The sequence below is a fragment of the Cyprinus carpio genome, chromosome A18 (assembly GCF_018340385.1).
Source record: "Cyprinus carpio isolate SPL01 chromosome A18, ASM1834038v1, whole genome shotgun sequence".
NCBI classification, from domain to species: Eukaryota; Metazoa; Chordata; class Actinopteri; order Cypriniformes; family Cyprinidae; genus Cyprinus; species Cyprinus carpio.
The window spans coordinates 2,238,324-2,265,546 of NC_056589.1; the positions used below are offsets into that span (position 1 = coordinate 2,238,324).

Consider the following 27,223-nt stretch of genomic DNA (forward strand, 5'->3'; position numbering starts at 1 on the left):
AAGGACGCATCCTGCGAGGGGAGACGGAGGAGCAGGGAGCTGTGGGGGAGGAAACATCCTCTCATGCTTACATTCACATCCCTCCCTCTCTCTCTTTCTCTCACTCACTCGCATCCTCCAGGAGAGCGAGGTAAGGATGTGGTGGAGCGCTTTGTGAACGGAGTCAGTGAGGCAGCTGAGATGAGCACATCAGAGCTGGAGTCAGAAGAGAGCGCAGCTGCCCTAACATGCTTCCCTTGACACTGCACAGCTACCTCTGCGCTCGAATGAAGGTAAGTGTGACGAGAGGGAGGAACGGGGGTTAAAATATCCGTTACCCGGCTGAGTGCGATTGTGTCATGCAATCACTATCGAATGCGGTCTTTATATCATCCGTCACTCTTGAGAAGGAGCATGCTGAGAGGGACAGAGAGCTGGCGGGGATCGCAGGATTACCCCATCGGCAATCCTTGTCCCATTGAGACAGCAAGCGTCTGCTCCTTTTCCACGATGCCATGGATCTAAAATGCCTTAAAGCATGTAAGGTGGTGTTTTTGTCAGCGTTCCCGGGTTAAAGAGCGGACACGTGTTTTAGTGCATCGCAGTTTCGCAAGACTGTCTGTTGCATGTGTGAATGCACGTGTGTGCAGGAGAGAGTTTGCATGTGTGTGCATGCACGTGTGTGCAGGAGAGAGTTTGCATGTGCTTTCACATGCAGGAGCGTTTGTGGCAACCGAATGTTGTTGGGTGCACACTTTCAGAGAGAAAAGTCACTGGTGTTTGGCGTGAGTCGTATCGATTCTCTCTGATTCCTCGTTATAGGGGTATTAGTTCTCTCGCCTGGGGCTGCAGCTACAAACCGCTCACATAGAGATGTGAGATTTTCCTCCGTCTAGCCTCTCTGGTCCTGTCATACTTTGGGTCTCCAGATAACTCTGTGCTGAAAAGCAGGGAACAAATCAGTGGCTGTTTGATAAAGGGGAAAATAATAAAAGCCAGCTCAATCATTGCTTAAAGGAGAGGAAATGAGTGCAAGTGTGAATTTTTCATATAGTTTGCTTGCAGCTTGCATACATAATAGCAAATGTGAGAAATGTTTTGTACGGTTTCACTTTACCTACAGTTATGTCATGTTTCAATATACATGCAGTTGCAACTTAATACATTATGCAAATGCATGCACTATACTGAGCTAATGATATTTTACACCCTGTAACCCTATGCTTAAACTTAACTCTCAGCCTTTTAAAGTTTCCCTAATATATATTGTTTAATATGTTTATTAAGCTGTTTTCCTCATGGGGATCATAGGCTTTTGTAATGGAGGTGATTTCAGGTTTAACTATCCTTGTGGGGATATTTGTTCCCTACAATATAGGCAAAGCCTGTCCCGCATACATACATAAATGCAGGCAAACAAAAGAAGCATTTGCAGAATGGTCCAAATATACACGTCATTCAAGTCTCTGGTCACCATGGCACAGCTGATTCTGATGGAGTGACCTTTGACTCCATTAACTTCATGACAATTCTCTGAACTCTGAGCAAAACAACTGCGTCACACCAAAGGCCTTTCTCAATTACCTACTGCCAATTCTGTCATGCTCTGAGCAATAGAAATTATAAATCAGTGTGAATGACTAAAGGGATCGTTTAGCCAAAATGCAAATTATTTACTCCCTCAAACTGGAATTCGTACATGGAATATAAAATAATAAATTAGAGAGGTTGTTGCTGCTATTGTCAATACAATTACAATTAAAGTGGAATTACATTTTATTCTATTTCTTACTTATATTTATTTGATGACTTCAGAATATAGTGTATGTGGTATGGACTTTTCTATTATACTTTTGTATTCTTTCGCAGCTTGAAAGCCTCCCAGTCATTGTAATTGCATGGACAAGAGCGACCAGTGCATTCTTTAAAAGTTTCATTTGGTGTTCCATAAAATAAATGAGTTCATATATGTGTATGTACTAAGAATGACACAAGGATGAGTACATGATGACAGAATTTAAATGTTTGATTGAACTATCGCTTAGGCACTAGACATATTAAGCAAAGAGACCATAAAAAACACATGCAGGCCTGGTCGTGCAGCAGAAATATGTTTCTCTGAAGTCATGGTTTGGCACAAGCAATAATTCTATAGGCTAATCATTCTTGAAGACTCAATAATTAGTTGATCTCATGATGTGAAGTTCCCCCACTTAATTTGATAGTGGGTTACCTTGAAAGAAATAGATTTTGTAAGATGGGCACACATAACTGTGTTTGCGTGGATGTGCGTGTGGACGTGCATCACATGGAAGTAAGTTGCACCTCATTTGCTCCCAAAGTGCATGTTCCATTTGTACTGTGTTAGGTAAGATCCAAGCCGGAAAGTCCTTGAGCGCAATCCATCTGCTTGATCGTAATTAGATAAAAATTCAGTTGAATACATTCAGAATATTGTCATGTCAGCTGCGGTTTGAGAGGAATTCTATTTCCTGCTGCATTGATCTGTGTGCTTTGAAAGTCTATGTCTATCGGTTTAAAGGACAGGTCTGAGATTATATCTTATGCTTGGTCATTCATGTTATGATGTATTTTTTACACTTTCAATTTTTTTAAATAGTAATATATTAATTAAAAATATATATTTTTAATATTAAATTATATTAAGATTTAAGGTAAAGTGTATTATTTATAGAAGAGTAAAACAGGATGACTAACAAAAGAAATAAACAGCTTAAGTTATCAGTCAAAACATAGAATCATGATTATAATATTTATAATATTATCAAACAGGACAGAGTGTTTAGCAGTTATACCTACTAATATCACTAAAAATCACAGAATTCATATAATCCATTGCAGTTACTGATGTTTTCTTTTTTCTGTTGTTTTCCCATCAACTGATGTCACTTCCTGAAATATGATGTCATAGAGGAACTACCTTTTGTTAAAGAGATATTACAAAATATTATAAGGATGAACATTTATATTGAAGACAAACAAATCCTATAAATAAAATACCAATTTACATTTTATTTACAAAATGTTGTTGGTGATGATGTTTATGTTTTATTATTATTATTATTATTATTATTATTATTATTATTATTATTATTATTACAGTATACCAACAATATTGACATAATGTTTCGCATGCAACACTTGTAAAAACAAATTGTATATAAACGAATATATTGCTAGTTTTTTAGAATTGTAGCAAATATTAGCCAGAGACATAAAAAAAGGTGCTCAAACCAAAGTAGTGAAATCATTTAATATTCCCTTTTTTGTATTTTTATTTACTGCTGACCAATTGTGATGTTGTGATAAAAAAAGAAGAACAAGAAACGGTCTTGATAATACACTAAATACTTAAAAACTACAAACATAAAGACAATCAGAAGAGCAACAGGAACATAATCATGATCATTACACATCAAACATGAGTGTTATACTGTATATACAAACTAACAAGACTATCCAACATGAACCAGTCACAAGACAAGACTTAAGACTTATCAAGACAAAGGAAAGGAAATCAGGAAATAAAAGACAGGAACTAGACCTTACAAGACATTACAAAATTAAAGATATGAAATATAACCCATTAAAGGGGTCATATGATGCTGCTAAGAAGAACATTATTTTGTGTATTATGTGTAATGAAACGTGTTTATGCGGTTTAAGGTTAAAAAAACACATTATTTTCCACATACTGTACATTATTGTTTCTCCTCTATGCCCCGCCTTCTGAAACACGTCGAGGTCATCTCTCTGAAAAGCGAGGTGTGCTCTGATTGGCCAGCTTATGAGTTGTGTTTTGATTGGTTGATTGAGGATGTGGTGTGATTGTTATGTTTCTTCTCTTATTGTGTTCTGTGATGTCTTGTCCGGCCAGAGCGACGAGACATAAACATAAAACCCATTATAAACGTGATATAAACATGATTTCTAGTCGTATCTTCTTTTGGATGGCAAAAACAAAGTAGTTTCGTTTCCTCAACGAAACAGCCTCACACACCGCGGCCTTGGGTGAGCAGAGGCGGGCGGCTTGAGAACGGTGCGGCAGGCAGATTCTACGAAGGAGCGTACATTGGTCTTGCAGCAAACACATGTGACGACCCCGGGCAGGGCTCTGCTTCATCCACGGTGAAAGCTGATTCAGCGATCCACAGTGCAAAGTTGATGTATTTCCTCAGCGACCAGCACGGATCAGCTCCAGGCATGACGAAGCAGATATCATCCTCTTTTGGAAGGCCAAACAAAGTAGTTTCGCTTTCACAGTGAAACACACAGTGTCTATACGACATGGTGGCGGCTGCAACAACAATACTACAGCGAGAATAAAAGGTGCGCCTTCTTTCTTTGCGTGAACATTTTGGCGGCATTATGCAAATCTTCCCACATACTGATGTAGAGATGTGTGGGCGTGTTAGAACGAGCCGTTTCAGGGGGGCGTGGACGAGTCTCAACTTTTATAAAGAATATCTCTTTGGATTTGAGACTTTAGTCTTTGCAACTTCACAGATCTTCTTTATTCAAGAGCTTTTAACACTCCAAAGAGAAAGGAAAATGTGAAATTGCATCATATGACCCCTTTAAACAGCTTTGCTAAGTTCAAATGAAAATTACAGTTTATGGATATTAACCATGCACATCTTTGTTAAACATGGCATGTCGGATTTGTTTGTAAAACCCCAATGACAGCGGCTCCAAAGGTATTAAAACTGCAAAAAAACGTGTACACTGTTTGTTCTTTAATTTTTCGCAATAAAATATCAAGGTATTCATTTACAGAGAATTAATTGAGTAATTAGGTATTTTGAAGCCTTTCGGTGTTACGAGTGTTGCCATAGAAACAAATCATTTGTGAGTCTAAGGATGTGAAGAGCTCAGCGTTGAATCCCTGAGTTATGATAATTCTCAAATACGTGAACGCAGCATCACATTTGAATGTAGATCTTCTTTTTACACTCCAGCCTGTACCCACAGTTCTGTGACATATAGGGCTGACACTAGCAATACAGTGGGAGGTAATACTGCCACATCCTTTAAACCAGCTCTCATAAAACAAATCCTCTGATCCACTCTGTAATGGACAATCATTCCTTTACCTTCTGCCTCATAAACACAGCACAGTGTGTGTGTGTGTGTGTGTGTGTGTAGGTGTCTGACGGTGTGCAATAAAAGCCGACATAACAGATAATGAAAAGGGAAGATGAAGGAACGAGAGGTGTGGCCAAATGGCAGATTTCTAGTTACATTCAGGCCTTGTTTTTGCATTGAGATGCATACACACTGCCACCGGCATGCTTATGCAAACAAATCAGAGAACATCTGATGTTTATCTGGAAGAAAACAAGCACAAGCTTTTGCTAAATATAGCATGTATTGATTTATAAGTATGAAAGTTTGAGCTTGGAGAAACATTACAACAAACACCATCAAAAGTTTTCCAGCCACTTTGTTTAGTAGCATCCAATCACTGCAGTAAATAGGACATCTTTGACTGTTAAGCAAAGAGATGAGGAGAAGTGTGAAAGACTGCAGTGTGTATGTGTGTGCGAGTTTGCATCTGCCATTCAGAAGTCAAGAAGGTGATCAATGTCAGATTGATGAAGCACAACATACTCAGGCCACTGCTGCAATACTAGAAATATCAGACTTTTGTTCTGTGATGCTTTCAAAGACAGAGGAGCATCATTTCACCTGGCCCTTTTCATTACTTGAAAGTATTTTTAGTGCTTTTTTATTTTAAGTGTTTTTTTTTTTTGGTTCAGATCTGTTTGATCTAATTTTTCTAAACCTTCTTGTTAATATGTGAAAACCTTTTCAAACTTTCGTGGTGCAACAAACATGCAGATTTTGTGTCAAGGTCAATAAGAGTCTCAATAAGAGGCTTATGGAGCGATCACAATGAAATTTTGCAGGTCAAAAAGCTCTGAAATCTCTTTTATAATAGTGTAGCAATGTATGAAACAGAATTCACAAATTCACTTTTATACCAAGCAGATTTCAGTTGGTCAACACAGCAAATTCCTGTGACCAACTTGAAACTGTTGTAAAATATGTGTGGGGAAATCTTTCGCTCTCATGCAAATTCACAATCGCATCGAAAAACAGTAAATGAGACCGAACCTTTACAATATCAGTTTTACCGTTTTGTTACAAGACACGGTTAATTTAGGTTGGAAATTGTCATGTAGTGCAACTTTCTAACAAATTTATAAAGATATTTATAAAAATATTTACTTGAAAATATATACATATATATTGAGAAATTTAACCTTTCGAGTATAATGAGTAAAAGATAACACTTTTAGGTAACACTTTAGTAGTTAATCAGTACCTCAGTAGTTAATGTTAGCTAATACATTAACTTAATTTAACTGACAGTTAGCAATTCATTTGTTGCAGTATATATGAATCTTTGTCAGTGTTAGCTTATAAAGACAACTGTTCATTGTTAGTTTATGTTAGCTCAGGTCCCAAAAAATAATAATTTACAACTTTTGATTTTAAGAATTTATTAGTAAATGGTGAAACTAAGATTAAAATTAAAAATGCTTTAGAAGTATAATTTATCGTAAATTCATGTTAACTACAGTATACTGATTCAATAATTTAATATTTCAACAATTTAATGTCACATTAATATGTTTACAGTTCTCTAATATTGGTAAATGGAATTATTTTTCATTGTTAGTTCATGTTAACTATGGTAGTAGTAACAAATAGAACCTTATTGTTACCAATTTTTCCTTTTTATTAACCCATGAATGGAAATGCAAACAAATTGCAACATATATATATATATATATAATATACTATATATATATACATATATATATATATATATATATATATATATATATATATATATATATATATATATATATATATATATATATATATATATATATATCATAGACCTCCTTGCGCAATATAGAGAATAAGGATCTGAATTTCCAGTATAGTGAACTCTGATTTACAGTGTGTTTGTGCAGAACAGATGGTCTGTCTTCAGGAGGATCTGCCTGCAAGTGATCGCGCTCGATTCTCCTACGCAGTCAACATCTCCCGTGTGCTGACATTTTGATTATTTCCAGAGATTCCCCAGATATCAGAGCCCATTATCACTGGATTATAAGTGTTCCCAAAATAAAAGGATTTAGCATTTTCTGCTTGTGCTCCACTATACTGACAGACCCTGACTTAAGGTGTTTTAAGTGGTCATGTTGAGGGAGTGATTCAGTTATTCTGGAATGCTAATTAGGGCACTTCGACACGACGGCTGCTTTGGCAGACTCGATGCTGCAAATCACTTCAGGGAGCTGACAGGCCATCTGATAAACACAGGGGAGAGTGTTGAAGAGCTTATTCTCTACTTAACACACACATACACATCCAGTAAGGACCGCCTAGAGTGCACGGCCTTGTTAGCGCTCTTAAGTGAGTGTCATTGGACCAGGGATGTATGCATTCACACACACCCTATAAAGCCTTTTGGAGTGGCTGTGATTTGGCTGCCCATGTGAACTTCCTGAAGCATCACTTGTGTTGGTGTAGGACTACGAGGAAGGTCGCTGTCATGGCGCCAGCGTTCTAAAGACAGCGTCCGGCTTAGTTTCAGCCCCTGCTATTCCTGTCACTGATAGGACGAGATGCACTCCTTTCATTAGGCTAACTTTCCTTAGTGTGGACAGGATGTCTGCTTGAACGCTTGGTGTCATTCAGAGTGATAGGGACGCTCATACACACTTGCACGCCTGAACACACATGCAGGCGAGGGAATGCAGTGCTGGCAGTGAGCCGCGCTGGATGCTGTTCATTCCAGGGGCATTTTAACTCATTTGCCCCGACTAACCTCAAAGTGCCATAACAGTTTCAGATATAGATGGCCGAGCCATCATCCCACTCTCTCCGTTGTGCATACATGCACGTCCGCACACATTCACACTTCCACCAGAGACGATGCTGCAGCGATGACATTGAAGAAGTGTCCGAACGGAGGTTACTGTATATTCCAATCTCTCATAAAGTAAACTCTAGGCCTTAGATTGAATGTTTACAGTTCTCGGATTTCAGTTAATGGTAACATGACACACGGGTCAACAAATAAAATATTAAATTTTTCTAATAAGTGTTTTATTTTCATAGTTTTTATTTTAAATTGTACACATCATGACATAATTATTACTAAGCTCCAGAAATTCCATCCAGTTTGGAGGAGAATATACCGTTTATTATGATTTAATCACCTTAATGTCATTCCCAGTACGTTTAACTTTTCTGCTGAAATGCAAAAGAAGGCATTAAAAAAAAAATGTGTGGTTGTTCTATTACTTGCAACTATAATGAATGCTTTCAAGCTTCAAAAGGATGAAAAAGTATCATAAAACTCGTCCCTGGCTTGTGTACTAGATTTTACACTAAATAATGACTTTTGTCTGTTCCACATACATTTATCATTTGGCTTTTGAAAATTTTGAATGCAGCACACAAGTCAAAAGGATGACTTTTTTAATACTTCTATGGTGCCCTTTAAAAGCTTGACAGCTTCAGTTCCCATTCATAGTAATTGCTTGGAAAACAGCCTTCATAATCTTTCATTTTATGTTTAGCAGAAGAAAGTAAATCGTGTGGGCTTTGAACGACACGAGGAAGAGTAAATGATGACAGTTTTTTTTTTCGTCCTTCGCTGAGCTATCCCTTTAAATAGAAAGTGTATATGTACAGTGCATTTGCAAAAAGCATCAGTAAAGGGTGCGTGTTGATATTTCATCGGGACTACAGAGGGAAATTTACCCACCAGTCTTTGCACACAAAATATAGCTACAAATAATGTGGTGAGAGTAAGTGGTGTGTTCGGATTTTCATTCAGCTTAATTATTTTCATGTGCACTTTTTGCAGTTGTTCACTGGTATAAAACTACGGGCGAAGATTAATGCTCCCTAAGCGCCAAATGCGAGCAAAAATCAGTGTTGACGAGTATGCTATATGAAACACTGTTACTTGGCAATTGTCCAGCAACTAATAATAATTATAATTTTAATCTCTCGATAATAATAAAAATAATAACAACAGCAATTCCAGTATATATATGGCCAGTAAATTCAAGTCTCAGACCATTGGCAGGTGTGGCAAAATGTTTAAGGCCCCGTGAAAACATAAAATGTGTCTGTTACAGTGCCATCAATGAAATAGATACATACAGTACATCTTATAAATTCAATGTTGCAGGCCATTCCAAATGAAATATTTGTTTATAACTTTTCAGCTTCAGAGTGTGTTCAGAGTGTACGCAGCAGTGAACACTTCATTGACTGTGTGAATTTTACACAGCTACAGAAATTCTAAGGTCGAAAGTCTAAGGAGAAAGCTCCGGTATGTCTTCACCATTCAAAAGTCTGGCTTGTTGAGTTTGTTTTGATGACTCTTGAGAATTGCTTACTCCTACAAAAGAAAAAGGGAAGAGAGGGAAAATCGCAACCCCTGACTGCAGGACATGGATGAATGGACAGTAGTAAAATGCATTGCTGCAGCATGAGCTGTATTCCTCCCCCACCAGTCATTACTCTCCCATGTGTTTGAGTAGATCGAGTTGTTGGACATCACTGGTACTGCAGTGTGTTGACAAAATACTTGGGTCATTCCCCATACATTGCAGGAAATGTCTCTCTTTTCAATAAACTGGCTGTTCCTATTTTTTATTTTTTTATTTTTATAAACAAAATTCAGCAGGGGGGGGGGGGGGGGGGGTTTATTTTTTGGGGGGGGGGTTAACAGCACTGCAGTCTGATGAGAAATCTGCAGGTTTAGCAAATTAAGTGTGTCCCTGACTGCTGCGCTGATCTTCTCTAAGAGGCAATGATGTAGGGGTAAGATCATGTGTGAGGAACTCCGACAGCAACTGAACCCCCCACCAAACCGTTCCATTAAAACACTAATTAGTATTGATACAAGTGCATGCCTGTGGTGTCTTTCTCACAGAAAAGAGATCACCTTTCACTTTGAAAAGAGACTGAATTCGGCAAATTATACAGTAGAATTTTTACAGTGCAATAACAGCAATTTGACAGCCACACGTCACTACACAAACTTGATGCCAATATTCTCCACCATTAAAATATTACGCCAGATTACACTTTGTTAACAATTCCTGTGCATGCACTGATCCATTCATTCAAACAGCACACTGTATAACAAACCTTGACTGATAACTGCTACTGAGTCATACTGAAAGTATGATTCCCAAACAAATGATTCAGTTGGTTTGAAAAAAAAAAAAAAAAAACAGATGTGTTATGTTGAACTTAAGGCTCATAAAACTCATAATTATGTGTAGTTTAAAATGTTTTATAAAAATAAAATCAATGAATGTTACCATAGTTTTAGTTTAGAATTATTTATTATCTTTGTCTATTATCTTTTTTAGTTGTATCCATTTTCTATTTATTGCTAGGCTTCATTTATTTGTGTGCATTTATGCTGTTAAAAGTCAATAAAAGTAAATGCATAATTAACACAATTTGTGAATAATTTATATTGTTTTAAATTTATTTCTTAGGCACCCCCCCCCCCACCCCCAGACATTTCTTACTCGAAAAGTATTGATGGGATCATTGATGGGATTAAGGAGCCAGAACCAAAATCATTGAATATGCTTGCGTCTTTGACTCTCTCTCTGCTGCATCCCCTGTCTGGCTTGCAACCAGACTCCAAAACCACAAAAAGCATGCTACTCTAAAAGCTTGATAAGGAGGTTGTTACCTCTTCAGAACAGCAAGATAAGCAGGAGGGAACAGATTCTGCTCTGGCTCACCTCACCGGCGTGCAACCATCAAAGTCATATGGAGTTGCACAGGGACTGTTTTGTCATAAAATGTGGAAATGGCAGAGGAGAGAACATTGAGGAGGCCTGCTGTCTGCCTGTGATGTATTCTCCATGTGCATCTCGGATGCAGGTCACGTCAGTGTGCCCTTTCACTGCAGACCTGTCAGTCAACACTGTATTCCTGAGTGGATGGCAGCTCTGACGTGCCATCTGCGCGCAAGCAGGGCCGTGCAAATAGGGATGAGTGATGTCACTGCAGTAGAGTGGAATTAGACAAATAAGAACGAGGGTCAAACAAAGGACTTGAATCTCCAGTGAGACTGGACTCCAATTCCTGTGAAATTTTCACTACTGTTGAATTTAGCTCTTTTGCAACAAGGATTCTTTCTAGGATGCAATAATTAGCCAGAGTTTAGCTGTTGCCCAATACAGCAGCAGGTTTTGTGTGTTTAGCTCTACAAGGTGTTGATTATCTCATTCCCCCACCGTGAGGGTTATTTTCTCTGCGCTGAAAATGTGTGTGGCCATTGCAAGGCATGGAATAGAAATATGCAACAGCATTTGTGGTAATTTGCTCTCTGGGTTCATCGGTTCACCTGATTACTTTACATTGATTTACTCTCCTAGCTGATCAATACCTATTTTAAGGACTTTTTTTTTTTTTTTTGGAAAAAGCAGTGGGGGATTTGTAAAATATCCCTCTAAATAGGCTGTACTTTCTCTTTCTGGTTTTTACTCTCTTCCTTTTTACACTATATTCTAGAGGAGAATCTGCCATTATTTGTTTGAAAATTATTTAACTATTATCTTAAATAGCTTTCAGAACACTTAGGGCGTGCACATGGCTAGCATGACTTGTAGATGGGCTGTTGGGGATCATGGGAGTTTTTCACTGTCATTAGGCACCTTATGTAAGCGATTAGCATAGACAACGACATTACCAACAGCTGCACAGGTGCAGTGTGGGAGTGACCAGGATCTGGAGCTGGATCATTGCTAAATGCACCATGTCATAACATCTGAAAGTTTAACTAACCAAAATCCAGTTTTCCATACCAAAGACCCGTAAATGGAAACAAAGCATAGGTACAGTAAGATGTAGCCTACAGCCTGTTAAGGCACCATCAACATTTCATTTATCTATTTTTTATTTTTCTTTCATTCATTTTCTATTTTATTTCATTTATCCAGAGATGAGAAACTCTTCATTGCAACTCTTTTGAAATGCAGAAAGGTTTCAATAAAATAGTTACAATTAATTTAAAATGGACTATTTCCAGTTCTAGTATATTTGTGTGAGTTTATTTTTTTATGCTTGTAACGTCATATTGCTAGCTTAGCGACATGCTAACAGCAGACGCTGTTGAAGTCAATTGTGAGTCGTTTGACACAGAGATGCTGCCCTAAACAAACCTTTGCAAATCAGTTACGTATGAGATTCTATTTCAGTTTGGATGTTGTAAACAGCAAAACAGCTCAGTAGGTTTTGAAACAGAGCCTATGTGCTTCTTTTTGCCCTATGCTACAGCAGTACTATCTGTTCAGGCCCTACCTGCTCAGAGCCTGGCTCGATAGATTTGACAGGTGAACACTAAATGTGTCAGAATGGAGATAGTGAGCTGCTGGAGGCAGCGAGGAGTGCGCAGAGGTGCTCACCCAGGTTGGTGTTTCTTCTGTGTGTATGAGGGAGAGTTTGACTGGATGATGGAGACAGCAGCAGCAGCTTTCATGGCATGACGGTGCTGATGCAGTAAGTCTTTAGGGAGCGGGGAACAGCTGAGACTGCCAGCCTGTTTTAGGCACAAATTAAACTCAATCCGCACACTCAGAAAGTGCATTTCCCTTGTGAGATTTGATTTAATCCTTCAAGTAACCATCAAAGATGTTCCCCTAAAGGTGTCTGAGTGTGTGCGGCTTGCTCCATCTCAAAGTCATGTCATGTCACATGTAAAAAGACACTCTATTTAATGTGAGAACCTGAGCAGTCAGGTTTAGTTTTCCTGTTTGTCCATTAGAGACTCAGACAACCATGGTTTAACAGCTTTCACTGTGGCATCTGACATAATAAATATGTTTACTCACCTAATTGGGTGGGTGAGACAGTGAGTGAGACATTAGCTGATCAGATTAACCCTGGGTTTGAATGCACCTTGTTTGCTCGACTGAATCTGTAAACAGTGGTAATCCTAAAACAACCCATTCAATATTCAGATAGGGCACAATAAATCCATGTAATGACATTTATCCATCTGAAAGGGATAATGGTAATGTATCAAGGCTTAACGTGCTAAATCCCAAGGTTGACTGAACGAGCATTCATTAAAGATCACTTAGTATTTTCCCCCTCATTAAAAGTGCTACTTTTGAAAACATGTTTAGAATCATAGTGTACGTGTTTGTTTGCTATAATTTCTACAAGAGCAATTATGTTATTTTATTCTTTTGTGTTATCTTTCCGTTTCAGGTTTGCAGTCGAAGCTGAGGATGGCAGGAGATTCTCGCGTCCACATGGACCACGACATGGAAATAGGAGTGACTCCAAGAGAGGTCAGTTGTCCCCAATATCACTTTCAACTGAAGTAATGTTCAGTAATAAGGAATATACTGTAACCAAGGAATAGAATAACAAAGCTGCAGCATTTAGAATATACAACAAAAATGATAAATTAATTTATTTATTTCATGTTTTAATAGCTTTTAATCATTAACCCTTCAAAATAGCAGTCCAGTCCAGTGGCCTTCAAATAAATCATAATGGGGGCAGTCAAAATGAAAGGAACAAAAACAATAGGTGATGATGTGAATGGCTTAATTAACCAAGACATTTGGATAATATTTGTAACTATTTACCATTTTTAATGAAACATCAAACTATTCTTAGAGGCTATATATACTTATTCTTATATATATTTTATTATATTCAATGACAGGACATTACAGTATATATATTTTCATAAAACAAAATAGCTGATTACACAATGTTCAATCAAGTATTTCAGGGAGTTGTGCAATAATCTAAATATAACGACATGTATTTGGGGGAAGTTGTGGCATAATGGTTAAAGAGTTTGACTCCTAACCCTAAAGTTGTGGGTTCGAGTCTTGGGCCAGCAATACCACGACTGAGGTGCCCTTGAGCAAGGCACCAAACCCCCAACTGCGCCCCAGGCGCCACAGTATAAATGGCTGTTCACTGTGTGTGTGTGTTCACTGCTGTGTGTGTGCACTTGGATGGGAGTAGAATTCTGAGTATGGGTCACCATACTTGGCTGTATGTCACGTCACGTCACGTAAAGCTGAATATGTTATGTCTAATTTACTTAAATTTAAATAAATTTTAATTAATTTATGCTAAATGTATATTTCATTTATGACTTAAATGATGAGGAATAGTGAATATAATAGCTAACTTGATCTACAAATTTGGAGGCACACCAAATACTGGAAACTGGCTGTAGTTGTAGATATCTGTTTGCAATTTTTACAAAAAGTGTTGGTTTTATTTTTTGGCCAATATTTGGCTTTATCTGACAGAAAATAGGGGGCCGCAGGTGTGTACACAGCAGGAGGTCTCTCTGTGCTCCAGTTTCTCATATGCACTTTAAGGCTTTCCTATAATTGACTGCCACCACAAACCATGATACCACGTTTCAATTAACAACCAAGCACACTCTTCCACAAATGGAAAGATAACATGCCAATGTGTTCTTGTCTCATGTGGAGGGCATGGTGTTATGGACTTGGGAGGGGGCAAAGATTCTTATCTGGGCTTGCCAGTGTCCCATGGGGAAGAGGAAGGTAATGGGGAAGTGTCCCATGGAGCTGGTGTAGAACATGGAATCAGAAAATGGACTAGTGCCAAGATAGAGAGAGCATAGGATAGAGAGTGCAAGAGAGTCATGGGAGAGAAAAAAAAGAGTAGCGATAGAAAAAAGAAAAATCCACCAGTTCTGTTATGTTGCAGTAATCTGAATGTTCTGTGTGTGCAGAGGCATACTGTGACAATTTCATGACAGTTGCTAAAGATATCAGAGCACTTACATTGTTAGAAAGGAACAGTATGAACGTTCCAATGCTCGATGTTGGCAACTGTGCCATCCACATTGTCATTGTCTGGCTTACAGCATCTTAGTGAAGAGATAGAAGAGGCAGATGGGAGCTATTGATCTGGCTTGCAAAATATGTTGAATGATTGCAACACCAGAGGACCTGTAGGAAGCATCACATCCTGCATGTATTATGCCTCCAGCAACCAACGGTCTCCCTAGCAGTCTCCCTAACACTGATGCTTAATATAGGTCTACAGGTTCAGACTTGCTGATATTGTAGCCTGTTTTATCATCATCAGTATTTTGAATTGAGACTTTATTCAAGAACATTATATCACACTGATCTTGTAGCCGAAGGATGAATTTGTTCCTTATCTCTCTACCTCCTTACAGCAGGTGAAGAAACTCCCCAAGCATCTGAGGGAAGCACAAATCCCCACAGATCGCACCCACCTCATCTCTGATCCTGTTAAGAAACCCCGCCAGCGCTATGTACAGAAAGACGGCAAGTGCAATGTTCATCATGGAAATGTTCAAGAGACCTATCGTTATCTCAGCGACCTCTTCACAACACTGGTTGACTTACGTTGGCGCCTAAGTTTCTTCATTTTCACCTTGGTCTACGTGGTCAACTGGCTCTTTTTTGGGGTTTTGTGGTGGCTCATTGCACTAATACGAGGAGATCTTCTGCACGGCGATGAGGAGGGCTGGACCCCTTGTGTTGAAAACCTCAACAGCTTTGTCTCTGCTTTTCTCTTTTCCATTGAAACCGAGACCACCATTGGCTATGGCTATCGTGTCATCACAGAGAAGTGCCCAGAAGGGATTATACTTCTACTGGTGCAGGCCATCTTGGGGTCCATTGTAAACGCCATGATGGTAGGTTGCATGTTTGTAAAGATCTCACAGCCCAAGAACCGAGCAGAGACGCTGATGTTCTCCCACAAGGCCGTGATCTCAGTGAGGGACAGCAAGATGTGCCTGATGTTCAGAGTGGGTGACCTGCGGAATTCGCACATTGTGGAAGCATCAATCCGCGCTAAGCTCATTCGTTCACAGCAGACGAAGGAGGGTGAATTTATACCTCTCAACCAGACGGACATCAACATTGGCTTTGACACAGGAGACGATCGCCTCTTTTTGGTATCACCTCTCATTATCTCCCACGAGATCAATGAGAAGAGTCCTTTCTGGGAGATGTCCCGGGCACAGATGGAGAAGGAAGAGTTTGAGATTGTCGTCATCTTGGAGGGCATGGTCGAAGCTACAGGTATGTTCTCTTTGACATCAAGCAATTCAACTGTTGACCTGAAAGTGTCATAGTCTCCATGAGTAAGAAATGACAGTTTAAAGCTTTGCATTAACCCTAGAAACCATAAGTCTTTCGGAATGGCTTCAAGGAGCAAGTTGCGTATTAACTGCCAAGCTCTGTAGAGCAGTTGACCTCAATGAATTTTCCATGATTTTTTGTGGTAAGAGAGAGATTTAGAGGTCATTCATTTAAATATACAAAACTGCAACACATTATTCATTTGCTGACAATGCTGAGTCATCCCTTCCTAAAGCATGCTGACTGCACAAAATAACATTCAAGAACTGACAAGAAGATAAATGTTTCAATATTGATGCTAAGGCTATATTTCCAACACGTGAGTAATGTTGGGTTTGAGAGCCTCTTGTTGTCCGGCTAGCCATGTCCTTGCAAACCTGTCCAGGCTGGAGTTGTAGAAAGAGGTGAAAGGTGATGAAAGTACTCCGGGTATGTTCCACTCTGCTGGAGGGGATCCTTTGGAAAGCTTATTGGAGCAAAAAAAAAAAAAAAGTTTATTTTTCCACTCTTCATTTTAATTAACATTGTTCCAGTTCTCAGGTCATTGATACTCAATAACGGTCAGGCAGTTCAATGAGAAAACTGTTTTTAAAATGTCTTTGAGACCACAGTTTCGGTATTATACTTTAAGACATTTGGACTAATACACAATCCAAAACAAAACAGAAAGCCCAAGGTGTTGTGGCATTCAAATTGATTGTTAATAATGCTGTTGATGTGGAGTTACTGTGGCAGTGCTTGCATAGTTTGTTCAGTCTGCATCTAATTTTAAGTCTATTACCTTAAAAAATAGTCATATTCCACTTAACATAATCAAATGAAAATACATTTAAGCACCGACTGTACAAAATTAACCGATATGATTTTGATACCTGGTCTTCAGCAGCAAAATTGTAATCTGAATATATAAAAGTGAATGGATTATCTCGATACCCTATTCTCGGCTGCTGTTTTGTTGACCTTGCAGAAAACTGTGGGCAGTATTGATCTGAGTAGATCTCCTTATTCTCAGGGTTGTTTAGGGAATAAAGAGGCCTCTATTGTCTAATGTGTCTACACTAATTGCAGATTCATTCCCAGGCTGAAACATTTCCCATGGTTTATTAGATATCTTAGGTGAATGTTTGCAGTTCAAATTATGTATTGGGCGTTTATCCAAAACGAACTTGCACTGCTAATATAAATCCAATTCATTATACATGCTTCCCTGTGAAGGCATCGTGTTTTCTGCTTATTTTGCAGTGAATACCAATGAGGAATCAACAAAGAAAAGCTGAAAAGCATCGTATGATGAAATTTTCATACATTCATAATGCAAAAATTTGCATGTTTGGAAGTTTTTGTACCACAAACATGCAGTTGTTATTGACTGAAATATCCAAGGAACTAATGGAGAGAATTTAATCTTGCACTAACCTTGCTCTGTGCCCTAGATGCCATATGACATATCAGCAGTCTCCTCAACCTTCCTATCACTTTGAAATGTTTTCCACTTTCCACTGTGGAGATGTGCATACCTAAGCACATGTCAATAGCTATGGGCTATGATGCCATTGATCTACTGAAGCCTGTGTAAATGATGACTTTGACAGATTACCAGGTATAGATTAGGGTGCTACAGGCCAGGATAAACCTACCAATAGGCTCGCTGGCCTCTCTCAGATCGAAGTCTACTCCCACTTGCTAATGAGGGATGATGGCTTCCTTTTGATGTGCAGTAGAGCGCTAATGACCTGGTGAGTCCAGTAAGGTCACAAACAACCTCATATATGATTTGTAGAATATAGCAATGTTTTAATTTAGCCCTGGCATGTGTCAGAGATTACTGATAGCCACTTTGGTCTAGTCTATTATTTTTCCAGTACTGAGGGTCAGGAGATCTAGAGTGATTCTCTTGAGTACTGCTTGCAATTTGCATGAACCTGATGAGACTCTAATGATGGTTAGTTTGATGTAAATTGCAATATTTAATTGTTGCAACATAAGCGGTTTTCATTTTAGAAATGCCTGATCTTGAGTGATATGTCACAAATAACAGCCTTTCCCCAGTGAAAGGTTCATGCCACTGCAGAACATGATATATTTGATCCACTCTTTTCTAAAAGCGAGTGAGCTGACTACACAGGAAGAATTGTAAAGCGTCGCAGACACACTTCTGAATTTAAAGCACTTTGTTTACCCATGTTCTACCTTCTAAAAAGAGGCAAATTGCTGAGAAGGCAAATGCATTGCAATGAAATATACCTATTTGGAAAGAATCAAATAGTAAAAAAACTGACTGTTTTACCACAAAAAAAAAAATAATAATAATAAAACCAACATTAAAATATATTGACAGTCAAGCCTCTGGTGCATTTCATATGAATGTGCACTAAGTCTGATGCATTTGTAATACTTTCAAACTAGCTATTATGCAGTACAATTAATGCTGAAACTTTAGCAGCAGGTCAAAAATGTCTATCAATATGGATTTAAAATCAATTGGTGTTAGTGATCAAAGATCTGGATCATATTAGAGACAAATAACCTGTCACTGAATGATTGTCTTCTTGTCAACATAATGAATGACTGAAGCACAGCACCCCATTGAGTGCTCATAACCAACGGCATCTACTAAATATGTCCGGTGGCATTAAGATAAGCTTATCTGTGTTTTTAGGTAACGTCCATTAACTTTCCATTTATTTTGTTATTAATGAGTCTCAAACCCATAGATAAGACCTTGCTTTGAATTAATGTTCTATAACTAATATAGATTTTTAAAGGCCAACTTTATGAGGTGGTGTTTTGATTAAGAGAGGAACTGTGGAGGCAGTTTAAAGGTTACTGATGTGTGCTTGAGCGGTTTAAATTTTAACACTGACAATTACTGTTGAATTTTCATTTAAAGCTCAAATAATCCTGGAGAGAAGTCTGGCGTCCTCTGAAGGCAGTGCTTTTCAGTTCTTGCGTTTTTGCCACTCATGAACCATTAGATAAGTCCTTGTTCAGTAACAATATAATTAGTGGATTATTATTATTATTATTATTATTATTATTATTATTATTATTATTATTTACAGATTTCTTTTAATTATTAGTATTTTTTAATACCTAGGCTTATTACATTTTATTTGTTATAAAACTGCACTTTTAAAGTATATTAATCCATGCACACTGAGACAAAGACTTCAATGCATAATGATGTACGTTAAAGCTAAAGTATAAAACTGACAATGACAAGGAACATAGAATCATGTAAGGTTTTCCTGCATGGGAACACAGCAGTTCCTATAATGGTACTTCTTATCGTAGGAGAAATGATAGTACTCATATGTGTCAGCAGATTTCAGTGTCACCGTTGTTCTCCACAAATAGACAGTAAGCCCTGGCCTTGAGGTGCTGTGCCCTTATTTATAGATTTGAAAAGCATCTATGCATGAAACTGGCCATTGCTAGGTTATTGAGATCAGCATACACTCTCCATGTCTTTCTCTTTTACTCAAACGTGCATGCTGCACACATACAGAGAGAGAGAGAGAGAGAGAGAGAGAGAGAGAGAGAGAATAACACAATGCTAAATATGCCATATACTCTTAACCCACACACTCTTTCTGCACTAATACATGTTACACAGAAGCAGAGGGAGTCAAAAAGACTTTCAGAGCATTGAGTTCATTTCAGTTTCAGTCAGTGCTACAATAATGTAGATCAGTGATTTTCAATTGGTTTTGCTTCAGGACCCAGATTTTACATTACAAATTTTATTTGTCGTATATATATATATATATATATATATACACACACACACACACACACACACACACACATTTCCGTATTTACTACATGTACATTTCAGTGAACTTTTGTGAATAAAGTAATATATTATATCATATATGAGCAATATCTCACTCATACCATGTGATTTCACTCTATATCAGAATGGCTGTGAATCAGCTGTAAGTAATCATAGCCATTCTGATATAGACCGATATTGAATGGCTATAAGTGTGATATTGCATTTATACAACAGTTTGATGGCACAAGTGTGTAAATAAATAAGAAACAACCACTGAGTGTGTGCAGGACTACTTCCTTCCACCAATGATTCAAATCTTAGTTTGACAGTTTAACAGCTGAGCTCAAGATCCGTTACTAATTCGAAAATTTCACTTTAGAACTAGTAACGAAGGAACGTTGAGTTGCTTCTTTGAAAGCTTATTGTATTATACTGTATTAAAAGCTCACTGTTTTATATGAGTCAAGTATTATGAGAGAGAGATAGACTGAGCGATAATTTTTTAAAAGCTCAGCCTGTATCTGCTACATATTTCAATCTCATATTCACAATAAAACATTAATTTGAATGTTCGCTGAGTAAGGCGATATCTGTTAAAGGTGATTTATGATGACAGCACTGCTCAGTGTTTTTGTTAACTGCATCTTACAAGCTATTGTTGAAAGTAAAAATAACTTCCTTGTTTACAACCCTGTTTCAGTCTTTTTCAATATAAAAGTCTTTACTGTGGACTAACTCCGAAAAACTCACTCACTCTTGTCGCCATCTAATGGCGGAATAATAAAACTAAAATCACCATCACGAACAAGAAGGTGGAGGCTGCAGACATGGAGCAGGCAGATATATGTTGTTCCTGATGCATTCAGCAGGGGGAAGGCTGTACAGTATGAGCCATCAGAAAAGACCAAGTTGCAGTCTATAACTGTTTTCGGAAAAAAAAAATATCCAAAATCATTTTTTGACAAAGTACCAGCCAGTGTTTAAAACTATCTCCTTACCTTAGCCCGATTCACAATGGTAAGCTTGTAAAAATGTGTTCTAATTTGATTGGTACTGGTAGGTTTCTGCGGGAAATACAAGTTTGCCGCTGTGCATCGTTGTGTCATTACATCATATCTGTATATATAAAGAAGGAGTCCCAGCTAGTAGGTTATATTGCATGTGAGGATGCTGCAGGTCGCAGATCGTTTGTAGGCTTTTCTCACAGCAGCTGGGATAATTAAATGTATAATTTTGATGATGGATTGTAATCCAGAAAGCATAATGTTTTAATGAAACACATGTAAGTGAAAATTTGATTATATTCCAGTTTATGTGCATCTGATTATAGATATGTGGGATTACACAAGATTTGTATTTCAAAGAGAAACAGTTCTAAGGAACATTTGCTTTTGGGGTTAAATTAACAGTTTCCTTATATGAAATCCAAATGGTATGACAGTAAGAGATTAGACTGTACAGAAATTAAAATCTACAAGTAATGCTAATAAACACACGTAGTCACGCAATGATGATGTTAGTAACATTAACAATTTGAGAACAAAGCATAACAATAATAATAATTTGCATGGTTTGATGTGATCTGAGCTAAGCAATTGTTCTATTTAATCCCCATTGTTAGCATGATTTATTGTAGCCCTATTTTTTTTTTTTCTCTCTCAGTTGGTCAGAACAAAAGTGGTAGAAATGTTGCTTACTTGTTCAGATGACATTTTCCGGTGAAAATTCTTATTTGGGTGATGCTTCCAAGACGTAGGATCTGTAAATCCAAAGTACAGTGAATATCCACACTGATGCGGTGACTGACAGGCACGCATTCTCCTCAAAACATTTGATTCATCTGCACTGAGGAGCTGTACCGATGCACAACCCACATAAAGATAAATAACTGCAATTGCAGGTTTAAAACAGAGATGGCGACAAAGAGGCAAAACTTACAGACTGCTTCTTTGAATTAATTATTTAATTATTTAATATTAAATATAATATAATATAATATAATATAATATTGGCCAATAATTCACTGCACAAAAGACTATCGCTGAAACAAATCTTCTTTAACCTCATTAAAAGATTTTATTGTAATCCGGTTTGTAATTTTGTTTACCTTGCATAATTTTATTCATGGTATTTCCTGATACATGCATGTCAAGCAATCTGTCTATATCAGAATCTGCCTAATTGCTTTGTTTTCTATAAAGTTACAGATGAATTTGCACCATAATAGCATAGAGTGTTACTGGATGCTTGACATTGACATCAACAATAAATAATCTGTTAAGGGTCTCCTACCTTTTAAAAGCATCTTTTATTTTGCTACCAGTGCATAATTATATTATGAAATGCAGGTTGCCTTTTTTAATTAGCATTTACTGACCAGCCACACATCTTTGGGTCTTGACGCACCTGTTGAGAAGCACTGACGTAGATTGTGACGCCGTTGGCTTTAAATGCTGGCATGGTTTAATTCTCTATAATCTGAAATTACAGTTTTACCTATAATATATGGCATCACTGAGTATTATACCTATAAGCATGAGGTTTTAGTCTCGTTTTATTCTTAATGTTTTGCTAAAACATAAATGTAGTGATTACCAAGGACTTTTCCATAATTACAGGTCTACACTAAAATTACTGCATGATTTTGAGTTTCCATGATCCCGTTCAAGGCAAAACACAAATCGCTGTACCAAAGTAGACGCGGTTGTATACAACCATGCATACAAATTTGGGAAATTTCCTTTTTGTCCTCTAGCTGTTTTAGAGCATGTGTATAATTTGCTCACATGAAAAGATAATTATTATCTTGAGGTTTTTAACTCAGGTTTACATGACATCTTGAAATCATGGGGCAACTATTCTGTATCATCCTGTTTAAATAGCTGTAACTGAATCAAATTAAATCAAATCAAAGTTTATTTATAGAGCACTTTTTTAAAACAACCATTGTTCACCAAAGTGCTGTACCAGCATAATCAAAATAAAACAATTTTACACACAGCAGAAAATAACATATTAACACTAACAAAATACATAAAACAGCTCTCATACTGAGTTAAATGCCAGAGTATAAAAATAAGTTTTAAAACTGGACTTAAAAACATCAAGTGTCTGGGACTGCCTAACATATAGAGGCAAGTTATTCCAAAGCCTTGGGGCTGTGTCAGCAAAAACCTGGTCACCCCTGCTTTTCAGCCATGTTCAAGGTACAACCAAGAGTAAACTGTCAGCTGACCTAAGTGCCCTTGATGGATTATGCAGTTGTATTAAATCAGAAAGGTAACTTGGTGCCAGTCAATTTAATGACTTATAAACTAAAACTAAAACCTTAAAATCAATTCTAAAACTAACAGGAAGCCAATGAAGAGAAGCCAGTATGGGTGTAATGTGTTCACGCTTGCGTGTCCCTGTTAACAGACGAGCAGCAGTATTTTTAACCATCTGTAACCATTTAAGGGAAGCCTGATTAATACCTTCATAGAGGGAAGCCTGATTAATACCTTCATAGAGGCCATTACAATAGTAAAGACAGGTCGAGATAAAAGCATGTATAACCCTTTCAAAACCATTGAAAGACAAAAAAGACTTGCATCTTGATAATTGCCTCAACTGAAAAAAAAACTAGATTTAATTACTGAATTAATTTATCCAATTTAAAATCACTGTCCATTATAACATTTGGCTTTACATATGATTTTATAACACTCAACTCTACATCAAGGGGGTCACATGTGTTGCTAGGCCTAAATATCATGACTTCTGTTTTTTCTTCATTGAACTTTAAAAAATTTGAAGCTAAACTCCTCAAGACAGACCAGCAGTGGTGCTATAGAGTTTGCATCTTTCCGATTCAAAGGGAAATAAAGTTGTGTATCGTCTGCATAACAATGAAACAAGATGCCATATTTCCTAAAAATGAACCCTAACGGATGTACAGTAGATGAAAATATGATCGGTCCAAGGATGGAACCCTGATGGACTCCACACGAGAGAAATGCAGAGGATGACACAAAATCCCCAAGGAGGACTGAGAAACTTCTGTCAGACAAATAAGATCTAAACCACTCCAGCGCAGTTCCCCTAACTCCAATGCTATGTTCCAACCGAGAAACCAGGATGTTATGGTCTACAGTGTCAAATGCAGCCGTATGATCCAGGAGCATGAGGACAGCATAATCACCTGAGTCAGTAACAAGTAACAGGTCATTAAAAACCTTCAACATGGCCGTTTCTGTGCTGTGGAGTGATTTAAAACCAGCCTGAAACACTTCCTGCAAACCATGTTGACTTAAAAAGGATTGTAATTGAGTAAAAACAACCTTCTCTAATATGTTGGAAAGAAACTGAAGTTTTTAGATAGGTCTAAAATTATCAAGAATCGAGGTATCCAAATTTGATTTCTTAATCTTAATTCTTAATTTTTAATTTAGAGGCACAACTCCTGAGGCAAGACTACTATTTTTGATTTCCTGAATTATTGGTCCAAGGGTTTCAAAAACACTTTAAAAACTGAGAAGGAATGATATCTATGCAGCAGGCAGATGGTTTCATTTTAGCTAAGATGTTTCTCAAAAAGGAAAGAGACACAGGCTCAAACTGGTCAAAAACAGCAGAGCACATAATGGTGATAGATGAATCAACAGAAGGAAGTGAAATGTGCGCTCTAACAGCAATCTTATCAACATTTTTTTTTTTTTTAGTTTTCACACATCTCAAGAGAAAACTCCAAACTAGTTGATTTACAGTTGATTGATGTAACTGAAGTTAGCTGTAACATAGTTACACACTGCACCAAATAGAAAATTAAATATGCTGTTTGATCATTGTAATCTCTTTGGCTTCCAGCTCATGCTACATAATGTCACGCGCCCAAAACCAATCAGAAAAGGAAATGTAAAACATTCAGCCTTACAAACAAATTCATCTCCCTTTGGAGATGGGATTCACAATTGGTGAAGTGTCTGAAAACTGTAAGCAGATACAGCATTCATGCAGAAAATTAGTCATTCATTGACTCTTTTACTATATATCAAGTTTCTTGAAGTCTTGTTTTATTGGAATATCCTTTGGTTGGTACCGTCTTTTTGGTGAGATATATATATATATATATCATAAACCATTGAAGTTTTTATACTTCAGGATGCCTGTTATTAAAAAAAACTTCATAAAGTAACATGAATATGTTACATTAAAATAAAAATTATATAATCAATTATATATTACAAATAAATGATATTATATATTAAAATTAAAATTGCATTAAAAATAAAATTAGAATGAATCATATATATACATATATATATAATTTTATTTTATTATTTAAAATTTGAATATAGTTTAATAGGTAACTCATTACAGATAGAAGAAAACATTGTAACATCTGAATTATAGTGACTGAGATATAGAAAATAAAAACAATGCTTTCTATCAAATTACTGCATATATATATTTGAATATAGTTTAATAGATATATATATATATATATATATATATAAAAACAATGCTTTCTATCAAATTACAGTAATTCAGCATTGTAAACTGCAGCTCACGAACTGATACAGCCCATATCTCACCGCAAAAGCTTGTAGCTCCAATATCATCTGACCTGTACAGCACTGTAAACACTGAGAGCCTGTCTCATTAATTATTTCTTTCTCTCCCTCTCTCCCCACATTCATTTCTCTTTCTCTGTGTATGTTTGTGTGTGTGTGTGTGTGTGTGTGTGTGTTTGTTTGTTTGTGTGTTTGTTTCTCTGTGTGTGTGTGTGTGTTTGTAAATAACCATGTGTACATGTTCATGTGTTTATGTATGCACCTGCATGTGTCTGCGTGTCCCATATTGTTCTCCACGTATCCAGGCATGACGTGTCAAGCACGCAGCTCCTACCTGGACTCGGAAGTGCTGTGGGGCTACCGCTTCACCCCGGTGCTTTCTCTGGAAAAGGGCTTCTACGAAGTCGACTACAACAACTTCCACGACATATACGAGACCAACACCCCAACCTATAGTGCTAAAGAACTGTCCGCTCGATTAAAAGAGAGTCCACTCCTCCCTCACCTGCCGCTCCTCAGCCCCGACCTCAGGCAGCACACAGACCCCTTCTCCACCCAAACCACACAGGATGAGCGGGAGAAGGACGGCGAGAAGCCTGCAGAGACCAACAACGGATCTGCCAACCGTTTGGAGGAGAACCCTTGAGGTACTCAAGGACTCAGTTTGTAGAGACTGGCAAGCTTCTTTCCCCTTGCATGGAGAGATATCCTTGCAATACCCATGCAATACGACCTCTGATTCCTCTAGAGAGCCGAGCTGATGCGTAGATGAAGGTTAGACGCACAAACAGATGAGAATCTGTATATTTATACATTATTGACACCTACACATACTCTATTTTAGCTTTATAAACTCTGTTGTGCAGATTTTCATGGTATCAATCAACTCCCTGTACCTCAAGGATGAAATAGTAGCCATATACTGTACACAATGAATGACTCAGAGGTCAAACCCCTTAATCTAACCATAATCAGCTTTAATAGAATCCCAATGCAAACACAACGCTTGCGTGTTTAGCCACGGCGAAGGCCTGCGGTGTTGGTTTCTTTAAGCTACTCTATTGTATGTTTTATCTGCATTATAATTATGCATTATAATTATCAATTTCCCCCTCATATTGAAGTGCATGTGTTTGAATTTGATGCAAGATGGCAGCTGGAAAATGTCAGACTAAAGCACAACCGCTGCAGTGGCAGACATATGGTATGAAAACCTGCAGTATACTAAAATAACGGCGACGAATGGAAATATTGCACATGCATTGTCTCTGTGAAGTTCAATCTTGGCCGGTCCACACTCCTGGACTCGTATCTCATCTCTATCACATTTGATTTGTGTGCAAGTTTGAGACCACGCGCGTGAGACTGTCAGTCACATTTCCTAGCGGTCCGACAAGCTGTGTTTCAAAGCATGAACCCTAAGGCAAGTTCTATACACTTTCTAAACAGGGTATTTTCTAAGGCATGCAGACTTCAAAAACACAAATGCTTTCTACAAAAATTGTACAAATAAATTATGGGTTAAGGTGAGAGGAGAGCTTCATTCACAGCAGAGACAACGGTGCAGTATTTTAAAGACGCATTTTAGGGGGAACTCACCTATGGCAAGTCATTTTCATAGAATTATATTATATGCAGGCTATTTACATAAATAAAATAAATAAAGAAACATGTAAGTGACTACTGTTGTTATTTTG

The 27,223-nt window shown here is 37.6% G+C and overlaps 1 protein-coding gene across 3 annotated transcripts; it reads left to right on the forward strand.

Moving 5' to 3' along the window:
• LOC109061875 (G protein-activated inward rectifier potassium channel 4-like) lies at positions 1 to 27,199 on the forward strand. 3 transcript variants are annotated; one of them, XM_042774753.1, is made up of 4 exons: positions 1 to 272; positions 13,282 to 13,364; positions 15,260 to 16,136; positions 16,237 to 19,220. In XM_042774753.1, the coding sequence occupies exons 2-4, from the start codon at positions 13,302 to 13,304 to the stop codon at positions 16,353 to 16,355; spliced, it is 1,059 nt and encodes a 352-aa protein (XP_042630687.1). In that variant the 5' UTR covers positions 1 to 272; positions 13,282 to 13,301; the 3' UTR covers positions 16,356 to 19,220. The 3 variants fall into 3 exon arrangements, with proteins under 3 accessions (XP_042630687.1, XP_018934496.1, XP_042630686.1); XM_019078951.2 differs by lacking the exon at positions 16,237 to 19,220 and adding an exon at positions 25,832 to 27,199 and having other exon boundaries at positions 18 to 272; XM_042774752.1 differs by lacking the exons at positions 1 to 272; positions 16,237 to 19,220 and adding exons at positions 11,770 to 11,903; positions 25,832 to 27,199.
• The last annotated feature ends 24 nt before the right edge of the window (positions 27,200 to 27,223 follow it).